At 37.3% G+C, this 16,026-nt stretch overlaps 1 protein-coding gene across 9 annotated transcripts in view; it reads left to right on the plus strand.

The window, feature by feature from the left end:
- Positions 1-13,122, plus strand: part of tnksa (tankyrase, TRF1-interacting ankyrin-related ADP-ribose polymerase a) — a 164,634-nt gene extending 151,512 nt beyond the window's left edge. For 3 of the 9 annotated variants that reach the window (XM_049466375.1, XM_049466373.1, XM_049466374.1), the window contains 7 exons: positions 414-534; positions 5,114-5,211; positions 5,559-5,633; positions 5,797-5,902; positions 8,140-8,326; positions 8,416-8,572; positions 10,308-13,122. In XM_049466375.1, coding sequence (XP_049322332.1) covers positions 414-534; positions 5,114-5,211; positions 5,559-5,633; positions 5,797-5,902; positions 8,140-8,326; positions 8,416-8,572; positions 10,308-10,394 — 831 coding nt within the window. In that variant the 3' untranslated portion in view covers positions 10,395-13,122. The remainder of the gene's footprint in view (positions 1-413; positions 535-5,113; positions 5,212-5,558; positions 5,634-5,796; positions 5,903-8,139; positions 8,327-8,415; positions 8,573-10,307) is intronic. The other 6 variants (XR_007425061.1, XR_007425064.1, XR_007425065.1 and 3 more) reach the window with 6 other exon arrangements.
- Positions 13,123-16,026: the final 2,904 nt, after the last annotated feature.

Genomic DNA, 16,026 nt, shown 5'->3' on the forward strand with positions numbered 1-16,026 from the left:
GAAATGATGGAAAATGGGAAATGTTAACAAATACAATAAATAATTTTCTTAAAAAAACTTTGTTTTCAGGTCTTAAAAAGATCTTAAAGCATTAAATTTGACTTTTAAATGGTGCAAGAACCCTGTATAAGGCGCACTTAAAATCCTTTCATTTTCCCCAAAATCATCAGGGCTCTATATGTATGAACTGTACCATTCAGGTATTAAGGAGCAGTAAAGCAACTCTGCTGAAGTACAGAGTTATACAGGAGTTTCAGGAGTAAAGTTTCTCCAGCACCAGGCCTGGAGCAGCATTAGCATTAGCCGCTAACCGCGCTAAGCGCTAGCTCTTTTGCTCTCCCAGTGATCACTTCCTGCTTCCTGACCTGTAACTGTTGCACATGATCTGATCTGGACTGCTCTTTGTTGTGTAGATTACCTTGGATGTTCTGGCAGATATGGGCCACGAGGAGTTAAAGGAAATCGGTATCAACGCTTACGGCCACCGTCACAAACTCATCAAAGGCATCGAGAGACTGCTGGGCGGTCAGCAAGGTAAGACTGACACCGTTAGACTCCTGTACTTTAGCCTTAAATCGTTTGATTGCAGCAAATCTCTTCTTCTAACACAATTATTCTAGTAATGGGTTTAAATCCTTAAATCAGTATACTGTAGTTTATTAATATATTATTATTATTATTTTATTATAACTGTAGTGTGTACCGTTTATCTGTCTCTTTGTCTCTATTTCTCTCTCTCTCACACTTTCTCCTTATGTGTCTCGCTCTGTCTCTGTCTCTTTCTTCTTGTGTCTCTCTTGTTCTCTATCTTTCTCTCTCTCACTCTCTTTGTTTCTTTCGCGCTCTCTCTTTGTGTTTGTCTCTGTCTCTCCCTTTGTGTCTCTCTCTCACTGTCTCATTGTGTCTCTCTCTTTCTCTTTCCTTGTGTATCTCTCTTCTTGTATCTCTTTCTCTCTCTCTCTCTCTGTCTTTCTCTTTTTCTTTGTCTCTCTCTCTCTCTCCTTGTCTCTCTCTCTCTTTCCTTGTCTCTCTCCTTCTCTCTCTCTCTCCTTCCCTCTCTCTTTCTCTCTTTCCTTGTCTCTCTCTCCTTCTCTCCCTCCCCTTCTCTCTCTCTTTCCTTGTATCTCTCTCCTTCTCTCTCTCTCTCCTTCTCTCTCTCTTTCCTTGTATCTCTCTCCTTCTCTCTCTCTTTCCTTGTCTCTCTCTCCTTGTCTCTCTCTCTCTTTCCTTGTCTCTCTCCTTCTCTCTCTCTCTCTCCTTCCCTCTCTCTTTCTCTCTCTCTTTCCTTGTCTCTCTCTCCTTCTCTCCCTCTCCCTCTCCTTCTCTCTCTCTTTCCTTGTATCTCTCTCAAATTCAAATTCAATTCAAAGTTGCTTTATTAGCATGACAAATTTTCACATTTGTATTGCCAAAGCTGTGATTAACAAGTATATATATATATATTCCTGACAAAATTTAACATAAGATAACTGTACAGGTAAATTTGAACACAAGTTTAAGTAAACAATTAAATTAATTATTATAAGAAAAAAAAAAAAAAAAAAAAAAAAAAAAAAAAAACATATGATTTATAATAAAGAGTAATAGAGCTTGTAGTTCTGTACAGCAGTGTATCTGTGGTCACTCACTGTCCCTCAGGCTGTGGCAGGCCTGGACGTACTGCGCTGCCAGAGTGCAGCACTCACTGTGTTCCCCCAGCAGGTAGGGGAGTTTTTCTGGATCGGGGATGTTTTTAAATGCAGGTAATTTGTGGGTGAATTTGGTGTAGAATTGGGTTCTAATCTGGGAATATTTGGGACATTCTGTAAGGAAGTGCAGCTCTGTCTCTGGTCTGTTCAGTGGGCAGTGTGGGCACACTCTCTGCTCTTTGGGCAGCCAGGATTTCTTGTGCCTGCCCGTCTCTATGGCCAGGCTGTGGGCACTGAGTCTGTACCTGGTCAGGGTGGACCTCAGTTTGGGGTCAGTCAGGGTGCTCAGGTATTCCGCTGCTCTGTACTGACGGTTTAGGGCCGAATAACACTGTAGTTTACTCTGAGATTTAGTTTGAGTTTCCCAATAGCTGATGTAGTTTTTTTGGAGTTGTTTTGTAATTTGGTTGAATCTGATTGGTGTCTGGTCCTGAGTGTGTGGGGTGTTAGTGTGTGTTAGAGCTGTGTGTGTAAGTGTGTTAATGTGTGTGAGTGTAGAACTGTGCTTCAGGACCAGCTGAGTGAGGGGACTGGTGTCTTTGCTCAACTCTTGGTACTGCAGAGATTTATAATGGTAAGAGTGGGGGTCGCTGTGTTGTAAATGTGTCCAGAATTTGATTGCCCTTTTTTGTATTTTTAAAATCAGTGGAAATTGGCCTAATTCTGCCCTGCATGCATTGTTTGGGGTGTTTCTGTGAACCTTCAGAATAATTTTACAGAATTCTGCATGCAGGGTCTCAATTGGATGTTTGTCCCATTTACTAAATTCTTGGTTTGTAAGAGGACCCCACACTTCACTGCCATAAAGGGCAATAGGTTGAATTACAAACTCAAATATTTTTAACCAAATTCTAATTGGAATTTCTACAGGAATTTGTTGTTTTATGGCGTAGAAAGCTCTGCGTGCTTTTCCTTTCAGTTCATTCACTGCCAATGTAAAGTTTCCAGATGAACTGATTGTAATACCTAAATAATTGTAGTTTTTTGAATATTCAATATTATTTGTACCTAATTTAAATATGTGCTTTTGCCCCTGAGATCTGGATCTTTTTTGAAATACTAAAATATTTGTCTTTTTTAGGTTTACTGCCAGGGCCCAGGTCTGGCAGTACTGCTCCAGCAGGTCCAGGTTCTGCTGTAGACCCTGTTCTGTGGGGGACAGCAGGACCAGGTCGTCTGCGTAGAGCAGGAATTTGATCTCTGAGTCGTGCAGAGTGAGACCCGGGGCTGCAGACTTCTCTAATATTTTTGCCAATTGGTTAATATAAATATTGAATAATGTTGGACTCAAGCAGCAGCCCTGTCTCACTCCGCGCTCCTGAGAGATGGAGTTTGTTTGTTTGCTGCCAATTTTTATTCCGCATCTGTTTCCAGTGTACATTGATTTAATTAGATCATATGTTTTACCCCCTACACCGCTCTCTAGCAGAGTGTATAATAATCCTTGGTGCCAGATTGAATCAAATGCTTTTTTAAAGTCAATAAAACATGCAAAAATTTTGGATTTATTTTGGGTAACATATTTATCAATTAGGGTGTGTAGGGTGTAAATATGATCAGTGGTGCGGAAATTTGGTAAAAATCCAATCTGACTTCTACTCAAGACATTGTGCTCCATAAGGAAGTTTAAAAGTCTAGAATTTAAGATGCTGCACATCAACTTCCCCAGATTACTGTTCACACAGATGCCTCGGTAATTATTGGGGTCGAATTTATCTCCATTTTTAAAGATTGGTGTTATAAGTCCATAGTTCCAGATTTCAGGGAAGTAACCTACACTCAGAACCAGGTTAAATAATTTCACAATTGCCAGCTGTAATTTAGAACTTGAACTTTTTATCATTTCATTTAATATGCCGTCTGGCCCACTTGCTTTCTTTGGTTTTAGTTTGTTAATCTTTTCTTTAAGTTCCTGCGCAGTAATTGAGAAGTCTAATGGGTTTTGATTGTCTTTAACAGCTAATTCTAGTTTTTTAAGCTTTTTGTTTATATTATTTTGCTGTGGATTTGAATTTGTCTCTATTTTTCTGAAAAGTGTCTGGAAGTGGTTCGTCCAAATATCTCCATTTTGTATAGCCAATACTTCACGGTCTCTTTTTTTAAGGTTGTTCCAGTTTTCCCAAAATTGATTGGTTTTGATTGACTCCTCAATTAGTGTCAGTTGTTTGTGGGTGTGCTGGGCTTTTTTGGTTCTGAGTGTACGTTTATACTGTTTTAATGTCTCACAGTAAAGAAGGCGTATGTGGGTGTTTTTTGGGTCACGGTGCTTTTGATTTGATAATTTCCTTAGTTCCTTACGTATGTTTTGGCACTCCTGGTCAAACCAGTTATCTTCTTTTTTAAGCTTAGGTTTTGATGTATTAATAATTTTTAATTTAGCCTTTTCTGATGTGTTTTTGAATATTGTATTTAGATTTTTTACTGCCAGATTGACTCCTTCTTTACTGTGATAATATATGGTATCCAGAAAGGTGTCTAACTGAGTTTGAATTTCTTGGGTGCTGATTGTTTTCTGGAACTCTTCTGTGCTGTTTTGGGCCCATCTGTATGGTCTCCGGATGTTGTACAGCTTACTGGGCTGAGTGTGTGCTGTGCTGTTAGTCTCTGTCCTTTTAATGAACACAGTAATTTGACTGTGATCAGACAGAGGGGTTAGTGGTTTTACAGTGAATGCACTGAGAGAGAAAGGATCTAAATCTGTGATCATGTAATCTACTGTACTGTTCCCAAGAGGTGAGCAAAATGTGTATCTTCCTAAAGAGTCCCCTCGTGTCCTACCGTTGACAATGTACAGACCCAATGTACTCCCTCTCTCTCTCTCTCCTTGTATATCTCTCCTTCTCTCTCTCTTTCCTTGTCTCTCTCTCCTTCTCTCTCTCTCTCTCTCTTTCCCCGTCTCTCTCTCTCCTTCTCTCTCTCTTTCCTTGTCTCTCTCTCCTTCTCTCTCTCTCTCTCTCTCTCTCTCTCTCTCTCTCTCTCTCTCTCTCTCTCTCTCTCTCTCTTTCCCCGTCTCTCTCTCCTTCTCTCTCTCTCTCTCTCTCTCTCTTTCCCTGTCTCTCTCTCCTTCTCTCTCTCTCTCTCTTTGCTTGTCTTTCTGAACTTGTCTCTCTTTTTTTTTTTAATTCAAAATAACTTTATTGGCATGAATTGCAATTAACAACTTTTGCCAAAGCAATGAAACAAGTACTTTATATGCAAAAGACAAAAATATAACAATAAATATACAAATATACATTAACATACATTACATATAAAAGTAAATCATATAGATAAATACATTAAAAATAGATAAATTAATAAGATATCGTTAACAGTGTTATTAGTTGTAATTATTTAAGAAGAGTTGTGATCAGACTGTTTAAGTGACTGTTTTGTCTCTCTCTCTCTCTCTCTCTCTCTCATATATTTATTTATATATATGACAGGTGCCAACCCATACCTGACATTCCACTGTGCGAGTCAGGGCACAGTTCTGATTGATCTGGCTCCGGATGATAAGGAGTTTCAGTCAGTGGAGGAGGAGGTGAGTGAACAGCAGATCTGTTACTGAGGGCTGACCTTCATTTCTTCTTAAATTTATGTTTGTTCTTTATTTAGTTGAGTAGTTGTTGCTTCTCATAACCTGGATTAGAACATTACTCTATAAATATTCACTATTCACTGTATACCTGTAACTCTACCTCTTCACTACTTTACTTTAACTGAAGCTCTCAAACACTTTATAAAGAGACAAGAAATACAATTAATTAACTCTTGATGAGTTCAGCACAGCTGTTAACTGAAAGCCTGAATAACAGGTGAGTAGTGAGTTGTTTTTCCCCTCATTTTCTCACCTTTTTATATTTATATTTTGGTGTTTTTGCGTTTCAGCTGCAAAGCACGATCAGAGAGCACAGGGATGGAGGAAATGCGGGCGGAGTCTTCAGCAGGTACAACATCCTGAAGGTAAGCAGCGAGACGGAGCTGAAGCTTTAACTCATGGGGAATAAACAGGCAGTCCTTCAGCTGTGTTTATCTCAATACTGCCTCACAGGCTCTGCTGGTGGAGGTGGTGTTGTGTCTGATAGCTTTTGACTAAATGTGTGTGTGTGTGTGTGTGTGTGTACAGATCCAGAAGGTGGTGAATAAGAAGCTGAGGGAGAGATACGCACACAGGCAGAAAGAAATCGCAGACGAGAACCATAATCACCATAACGAGAGAATGTTATTCCACGGTACTGTTCTCATCTAAACACAGCAATTTACTCCACTCACTTCACCTTCACATCTCCAGAGCTCTTCTTTATAAAAACGCAATTACGTAATTACTGCTTATCGTATTTTTCGCACTACAAGGAGAACTGCATTTAAAGAAAGGCGTATCATGCTACACTAGTAAGGGACAGGGGTGTTGCCATGTAATTCTTAAAAATATATTATTTTTAACGTCAAATAATTTCTGGATTTTAATCTACACAGATTTCTCTCCTGAAAACTGTTTGTTTGGGTGAGTAAATCACATCCGTTTATTAGGGGTGGGCGATATGGCTCTAAAATAATATCACGATATTTTAGGGTATTTTTGTGATAACGATATACTTGGCGATATAGGAAAACAGAAAAATAATTAATTAATTTCAGGAATATAGTATAATAGTATAACAGAATAATCATAATGTGGCAAAATAAATAATATAGCATAAAATAATATAACGCAGCAAAAAAATTGCAGAATATTTAGTGCATGCATATAAACTGCAAACTAAAACAATTATACAATAAATACACCTAAAGCTTCACAGTAAATAATAGACTACTTTTAAGACAGAACTCTGTCTCAGATCTCTGTTATCACGATATGGATTTTTAATATCATGATATTTCTGTGTCACGATATATTGTATACGATATAATATTGCCCACCCCTACAGTTTATTTACAGTAATCTTAGATTTACAAATTTCCACTAAGGCTGGGTGCAGCAGCACTAGCATTAGCAGCTAACCGCTAGCACTAGACACAGTTAGCGCTAGTTAATGTCGCCCGGCAACGCTACACTGAGGAACCCTGTTCCAGTAAGCCAGGGCAATATTAGTTAGCGGTTCGTCCAACGTAGCTTTTTTTTTTTACAGGGTAAAAGAGTTAGCACTTTGCGTGGTTAGCGGGTAATGCTAATCTTGCTCCAGCAGTGCTAGCTGGGGTAAGCAGCAGACTACAGGCCCATAATACTCACCTCTGTATGGCAAATGAGCTATATATATATATATATAAGACCTTTAAGTACACACAAACTATTTTATAGCACTTAAATAGATCGCAATTCTAACTTTTTCTACATTTTACCTTAGACAATGTATTTTAGTTTTTTTTTTTTAGATCAGATCCATACATACAAGAAATAAGAGGTATTCTTTTAAATCTGTTTAATTAAATATCCAGAGTAAATAAATAGGAATTTATGGATCTGATTTTTGTAGATGTTTGATTCAGATGTATTTTTCAGCAAAATTCAAAGTTTAAAACTAAAGAATTCCCTCATTAAATATTTCAAGTTTATAGTAAGATAAATTTAATATAAATATGCAAAATGTTTAAACCCATTATTTGTACAATAACTAAATGATGTATCAAATACAATACAGAATAAAAGTCATATTTGCAACATTAACCCTTAAAACATAAGCAACCCAGTATGTTTGTACTTCTGTTCTAGTCTACCACAAATACATATTTTTCTTTATAACTTTATAACTTGTATATATTATATATTATATATTATATATTGGTATGGATTAGTGTAATATCCAAATGTATGGTTTGTTGCCTGAGGGAAACACCATGCTGTAGAGGGTTAATTTATTATTATTATTATTATTATTATTATTATTATTATTATTATTATTATTATTATTATTATTATTATTATTATTATTATTATTTTGTCAAAAAAGATTTAAAAAAAGTTTAAAAAAATAAGCAGTTAAATAGTTAGTGTTTTTAACAAATAATTGAATGATGAAGTTTTTGCTTTCCTCATACTCACATCTTCGTTACACAAGTACAAATATGTGCTTTCAGACCTGAATTATGTTCTAGTGATTAAAAAATATGAAAATGCTATTTCCTGTCTGTAATGCACACAATTAGAGAGCATCTAATAGTCTAATATAAAATGTATTTTACAAATTCCAATTAACTAAAATATACATTTTTTGTCTTAAATTATTTTTTTGTTGGCTTTAGTGCCGCCATGCCCTAATGTTCGAGTTTCTTTTTTTTTTTTTTTTTTTCTAGTGCAGTAAGTGGGGCTGAGCTAATGTTTCAATGGCTTGGCAACTTTTTTATTGGCTAATTCATGGAAAATATAAAATAAAATACATGATGTCTATTGTAATAGATGTAGGATCTGTAAGGGTTAGTAAGTCTTTTATCTCATCTTCATTATCTATTATTATCTATTGTTTATCTGCAGGGTCCCCCTTCATTAACGCCATCATCCACAAAGGCTTTGATGAGAGACACGCTTATATAGGCGGGATGTTCGGAGCAGGAATCTACTTCGCAGAAAACTCCTCAAAAAGCAACCAGTACGTTTACGGCATCGGCGGCGGCACCGGCTGCCCCACGCACAAGGACCGCTCCTGCTACATCTGCCACAGGTACACATCCTCACCTCGCAGGTTCCTGCATCCTGCAGTTATTGGTGCTGTAGCTCACGCCGTGCTCACGCTGCTCTTGTGTCCTGCAGGCAGATGCTGTTTTGTCGCGTGACCCTCGGGAAGTCCTTCCTACAGTTCAGCGCCATGAAAATGGCTCACGCTCCACCAGGGCATCACTCGGTCATCGGCCGCCCCAGCGTCAACGGCCTGGCCTACGCAGAATACGTCATCTACAGAGGAGAACAGGTGAAGTACAGATACTCCAATACTCTACTTAAGTAGAAATGTAAGTTATCTACACTTTACTGAAGTATTTATTTTACTTTCTGCTCCTTACAATTTAAAAATACCCTCGTTACTTCTATTTAATTTCAGCTCGTTTTCATTCCGGCTTCTCATTGCTCAATGAAACCCCTATCCAGATAAGTCTCTCCATCCAGATAGAGTGTAGAGAATCTGATTGTGATTGGATGTAGAGAAGAATAAACATATACCATTCCTACTCCCTATTGGTTTATACTGTGATCCATCACATCTGCAAGAGAACTCCAGACAAACTCTAGTCCAACTATGCTTTAACTTTAATATATTTACATTCTACTATATAAATACATTCATTTACAATGGGGCATATATGCAGCTGAAACACCAGGGAACAGCCTAGTGCAAAATCCCAAATTATATCATCAAGATTAACATTTTAATATTTTAACATTATAGTCATTATTGGCTTTAATGTTATATAAATATATATTTTTTTGTTTTACTTTAATACTTTAAGTAGTTGATATGAATCCAGAACTTTTTTAAAACACTTTTACTTAAAGAGTAAAAAGCTTGAGTTGATACTTCTTCTTTAACTTCTACTGAAGTATTTTATTAAACCCTAGTATCTATACTCTATTCTACCTACAGAGTAAAAGATGAATGATCCAGCAATCCACAAAATAAACTATATGAAATATCCCCTATCATTAAAATATTAAATGCAATATGGACTTCCTTAATAGAAAAGATCAAATAATCATGACTAGGTACTGAACTGGAGATCCTGCTTTTACCCACTGATACCTCCTGTCTGCCGGTTTTGTGATACTCCTTAAACTATTAAACACATCTTAGTAGACTGTGCTGCACTTTCAACTACCAGAAATAACTTTTATAGGGTTACATTTGAGTATGTTTTCAATTATTCTTCTAAAAATATGACAAAATAATATCATTGCTTACTTTTTTCCAACTTTATTTCAAAGTGACATTAAACCAAACTTTCTCACAATGAGAATTGCTACCCTTTAATGCAGCAAAAAAATAAATAAATATAAAATAAACTCAATTAACATTTTTTGAAGTGTCTGTCAAATAACGTCACGTCGCAAAACCACATTATGAAGCTTTTTTTTTTTTTTTGCGAAGATTACATTATTATCACTATTATTATTATAAACCCAGTTTATGCAAATGACCACGTCAATACATTTCATCGTAGCCTACTTTATATATTTGCATGCATAATTGATGAAATTACTGTAGAAACAATATTTATCGTCATATTGCACAGCACTATTTACAAATATGAAAGAACTGTTTAAAAAAAAAAAGCTTCCACCAGCAAAAATACTTAATTTTCTGGAAGTTCTTCATATGAAGAAACTGATTTCTGAAGTCTGTGATGCTCAAGTTTTGAACATTGTCGATGCTATAAAATAGGCAACATGTTGCTGATATGGCACAAAACCCTAACAAACAAAACCCAAACTGAAAAAACCTACAGAGTAATGAATTGAGATACGTTTTTGTTTCCTTTTTTAAACAGAAGTGTTCCTCTGATAAGCTTAAATATGTTCTAATCATTAACAGATTTTTAGAAATGAAAATGACTCTGCTTGACGGAGAGAAATGTTCATTTTTAGCAGTAATTAAGTAAAAAAAAAAATTATTCAGCTGTGATTTTTACGTTCTTCCTGTGTTTTGTGTCCAGGCCTACCCAGAGTACCTCATCACATACCAGATAGTGAAGCCGGAGAGCACAGCGCAGCCCCCAGCAGCAGCCGAGCAGAAGTCTTAGTGGGCCTGAACCCACTCTCTGTCTGCTGTGGCCTCCTGCACACTTCTCTCAGACTGTTACTCCAACATTTCACACACTTTACGGCCTCCTCACAGCGTCTCCTCCTCTTCAACACACAGCTCCACCTCCACCAGCTCCTCTCATCCTCTGCTGTCCTCCTGCTCCTCTTATTTTCATCATTTTAACTCCATTTCTCACAGCGTTCAGCGTTTATACCCGGAAGTGTTGCCTTGTCTCAGCCTCAGCCTGACCGTGTACGCTCCTGACCTTCAGGACCAGCGGACGAGACCAGAGAAGAAGAGGAGGATGAGAAGGAGAAGGAAAAAGTAGGAGAAGAAGAAGGAGGAGGAGGAGGAGGAGGAGGAGGAGGAGGAGAGTGAGGTAGCTTGAGTGATCTTGCTGCTCACTCTGAATGATTTATACATACAGTAGATGATAATATGACACTTTAAAACAAGACTACCTTTATAATGAAGGGTTTATGTATGGTTTATAAAGGAGATTATTAATGGTTATTAATTAGGCTGCAAATACTTTAAATAAATAACAACATGGATAGAAATCACAACAGTGAGTTAAAAAAGCTAGCTAACATGCTAACATAATAACATTAGTGGCGAGTTAGCTACGCTACCGGGGAGAAAACTAAGGTTAGCGGCAAGCTAGCTAACATAATAACATTAGCGGCGAGTTAGCTATTAGCTATGTTACCGGGGAAAGAACTAAGGTTAGTGGCAAGCTAGCTAACATGCTAACATAATAACATTAGCGGTGAGTTAGCTACATTACTGGGAAGAGAACTAAGGTTAGTGGCAAGCTAACTAACATGCTAATATAATAACATTAGTGGCAAGTTAGCTTCATTACTGGGGAGAGAACTAAGGTTGGCAGCAAGCTAGCTAACAAGCTAACATAACAACATTAGCGGAGAGTTAGCTACGTTACTGGGGAGATAACTAAGGTTGGCTGCAAGCTAGCTAACATGCTAACATGATGACATTAGCGGCGAGTTAGCTACTTTATTGGGGAAAGAACTAAGGTGAGTGGCAAGCTAGCTAACATGCTGACATAATAACGTTAGCGGCGAGTTAGCTATTAGCTATGTTACCGGGGAAAGAACTAAGGTGAGTGGCAAGCTAGCTAACAAGCTAACATAATAACATTAGCGGCGAGTTAGCTACGTTAATGTGGAGAGAACTAAGGTTGGCAGCAAGCTAGCTAACAAGCTAACATAATAACATTAGCGGCGAGTTAGCTACATTACTGGGGAGAGAACTAAGGTTAGTGGCAAGCTAGCTAACAAGCTAACATAATAACATTAGCGGCGAATTAGCTACGTTACTGGGGAGAGAACTAAGGTTAGTGGCAAGCTAGCTGACAAGCTAACATAATAACATTAGCGGCGAGTTAGCTACGTTAATGTGGAGAGAACTAAGGTTGGCAGCAAGCTAGCTAACAAGCTAACATAATAACATTAGCGGCGAGTTAGCTACATTACTGGGGAGAGAACTAAGGTTAGTGGCAAGCTAGCTAACAAGCTAACATAATAACATTGGCAGTGAGTTAGCTACGTTAATGTGGAGAGAACTAAGGTTATCAGCAAGCTAGCTAACAAGCTAACATAATAACATTAGCGGCGAGTTAGCTACGTTAATGTGGAGAGAACTGTTGTATTTAGTAACTAAGCAAACAGCGGATCACTGTTGCCTTTTTAATTGATGTGTTGTAACTGCTTATCAATGGTTTTAAGGCATTTACGACCTAATCAATAATACTTAATAATCTAGTTTATAAACCATTTATAAACCGTTTATAAGGGTAGTCTTATTTTAAAGTGGTACTGATGATGATGTGTAAAACAGAAACAGTAAAAGACAACAAGTGACCTCTTTTCCACCCCCTTTTCTTACCCTTTAAAATCTTTAAAATACTGTTTTAATTTCCAGCGCCTAAACGAACAACAAGCATCACGGCAGAGATTCATTCATGTAGCTTATTTTTCTTTTTTATGACCTTCCTTGTGATTTATTGATTTATTGATTTATTTACACTATGACGTGGACTATGGACCATGTCGCCGTTACATATACTACACACACACACACTGCACAGGGACCTAAGAAACCTGCCGTTTATCCGTTTTAACCGTTTATCCCTTTTATTTGACCTTGTGTTTGACTTTATTTCACTCAATGACGTTCCGTGAAGCCGCTCGGCTGTTCCTGCTGTTGTTGTTGTGAGCGTTTACTTTTTTGTTAAATTTTTTTTTGGTAAAACGAATTGTTCTGAAAGCCTTAGAAAGGTTTCTTAGTGGGCACAGAAGGTGGACACACGCGGAAACTCAACTCAACTCAATTCAACTCGTTCTCTGAGGAAAAATTCCTTACTAAAGCCTTTAATAGTTAAATAAGTAAGATATTAACACTTCACGTCCACTTGGGGTTAGTTCGATTTTGCACAGGAAGAATCCGGTCGTGACGTTCAACACTCTTTCAACACTCTTTCAACTCGTAGCTCGATGCTAAATCAGCTTTTTAATGACTTGCACTTTTAGCCAGGATTTAAGTTATTCTAAAGGAACTGAAAAACAAGCGTTGAATGATAGTGACAGAAGTGTCCTGTGATGTACTGGTTCTGTAACAGACGATGCCTTGAATGCGGTGAATCTCGCGGTGGTGCTGTTCGCTGGTGAAAGAGAGAGAGAGAGAGAGAGAGAGAGAGGGGGGGGGGGGGGGGGTTCATTAGGACTGTAAATGAAGTGGAACAAACTTCCTTTGCTTCCATACGACTCGGTATTGTTCTTTTTTTTGTTTTTTGTTTTTGCCTACTCTGTGCTTTAAATGCCATTAACCTCAGAGTGAGCTGTACTGTTTCGATTTTGGGTTTTTTATTTTAATTTTTATTTTGGACTCATTCATTCCAGCGTAATCTAGATTTTTTTTTTTTAAAGTTCATCTGCTCTGAAACACAGTAAAGGCCCGTTCACACAGAGTCCTGGTTTTATATATGTGTAAAAATGTTGGAATTTTGCTTGATTTAATGCGTTTCTTGGTTGCGTTAAATCAGGTTCACCACCAATTACCCACCTTATCCTTACACCAGAGTGCAACACTGATATCTGCTGTCTAGTGGGTGGGGTTTAAATACAACACTAAATAAACCACTTCTGACACCAATCTCTACATCTATCTACATCTAACTAACAACTAAAAATTGAAACTGTGTTTTTAAAAGTACTACTACTACTACTACAAATCGCGGTTCACTTTTTACTGTGTTGCATTCTAGTGTGAACATACGTTTAAAGGGGATTTATCTAAACAATATATATTAATTTTTGCATGCTGGTCTGTTTATTCACGTTTACAAAGAACTAAAAGCTATAGCCTTCCTGTAAAGCCTTCCTTGTAGAAGGGCTCCAATCATGTGGTGTTGAGAACTTAGAAAAAGAGCAGAAAGTGGAGGACAGTGAGCAGAGAAACAGAAAGAGTGGAAATGGATAAGAGCTATGGCTTTTTTAGCCTTATTTGCAGAATTTTAACACTTAGACACAATCCCATTTCACTTTTTAGCCCTACTACTTATCCCTACCACTTTATTGTCGTGTGTAATCCTTCAATTTAGAACCCTTTAATCAGCTAAAGTTCAGTAACCTAGCTGCTGCTGCCTTCCTATAAAGACTTCCTTGTTAAGCTGTCCTCCACTCGTATGGTGTTAAGAACTGAGAAAAAGAGAGCAGAAAGTGGAGGACAGAGAGCAGAGAAACAGAAAGAGTGGAAATTAATGAGAGCTATGGCTTTTCTAGCCTCGTTTACACAATTTTAACACTTAAAATTCGCATCTATAAAGTCTAACTCTGTGTGGAAGGGCCTCAAGATCATGTTCTCATTTTTTTTTTCTTACATCAAACACTACTGACTTCACAGGTAAAGTATAAAGTTTTATCAGCAAGTATTTTCTGTACCTTTAATACTGTTGTATACAGTCGTGTCACTGGGACTCGTACTGCTCTCTGCGTGATGGACAGAGGTCAGAAACCTTCATTCTGTTTCCTGTCGTTCGTTTTCGCAGCCTGACCACATCTGATGTTTCTCACCCGTCGCCTGGTTTCCCTTCTTTTTATTTTATTTTATTTTACTTTATTTGATTTTTTGGGGTGGGTTGTGTTCCCCTTAACCAGATCCAGCAACAGGCTTCTCACCACAAGCGATCTCTGCAGACTAATTGAACACTCCTCAATCATGTAAACCAGTCTTAATAAAGTACATGTCATATGATTGCTCTGCTCTGTCCTGTGTCGTCTTCTTCTCCTTATATTTTCACACAATTATCTGAACTTTCTACTCCTTACATTTAAATAAAAACAGCCTCTTTACTCCTATTTTTGAATTTCATTTTAGCTGTTTTTTATTCCGGCTTTTCATCGTTCAATAAAACCCCTATCCAGATAAATCTCTCCATCCAGATAGAGTGTAGAGAATCTGATTGTGATTGGATGTAGAGAAATATAAACATATACCATTCTGACTCCCTATTGGTTTATACTGTGATCCATCATACCTGCACACGTCCCCCCCACCCACACACACACACTCCAGCAAGAACATAGCAGACGTATGTAGTCTAGTATGAAGATGATCCGTGCAGAGACTCAAGAGACAAACTCCAGTCCAACTAAACTTCTTTAATACATATTTACATTCTACTAAAATACATTACATTCATTTACATTGGGGCATATATGGAGCTAAAACACTGGGGAACAGCCTAATGCATCCCAAATTATATTATTAACATTACCATTTTAATAGAACATTATGGCTTTTAGAAAAATGTGTTTGGGGAAGAGGGGAGGGGGGGTAGTGCACTATAGGACTCTGTGGGTGTGGCCTAAGCTTTTGTTCTTTATTGCTTTATTTTTTCTCCTTACATATACTTCTACCTACAGAGTAATGAATGGAGATACTTTTGGCAAGAACTGTAAAAAATGTTCACAAGTGCAAAGACCTTCAAAAACGTTATGATGATGGAACTGGCACTCATCAGGACTGCCTCAGAAAAGGAAGAGCGAGAGTTTCCTCTGTTGTACAAGATAAGCTAATCATAGTTGTCAGCCTCCGAAACCACAAGTAAACAGCTCCCCAGATAAGAAACCAAAAGTATTTTGGTTTAACTTTTTTTAGTTATTACATGATTCCTTATGTGTTTCTTCATAATCTGCATTACTTCACTATTCATTTACAGTGTAGAAAAAATAGCTTTTAAGGGTTAAAACAAATTTATTTTTATGATTACTATCAGTATTAATATTAGTATTAGAGAGAATGGGAGGTTTGGGTTCTGTGGTCTTTTATTGTTGCAATTGCAAAGTCCCAGCACAAGGTGGCGCCATCAGCTGGATAATTTATATTCCCTTCCTTCCTATTTGCTCCACTGTCTTCTGAATAGAGTCAGGTCTGTCTGCATTTATTCAGTATACAGTACTTTTTTTTTAACATTTTTAAGATTTTTTTTAACAATAAAAATATATAGTTACAATAGTATTATATATATATATTAGTATATTATTCTGCTTGAACGCATATTAATTGATATATGTTTTGCTATTATTTACAGTGATATATATATATAT

Source organism: Astyanax mexicanus, chromosome 17 (assembly GCF_023375975.1).
Source record: "Astyanax mexicanus isolate ESR-SI-001 chromosome 17, AstMex3_surface, whole genome shotgun sequence".
Lineage (NCBI taxonomy): Eukaryota > Metazoa > Chordata > Actinopteri > Characiformes > Acestrorhamphidae > Astyanax > Astyanax mexicanus.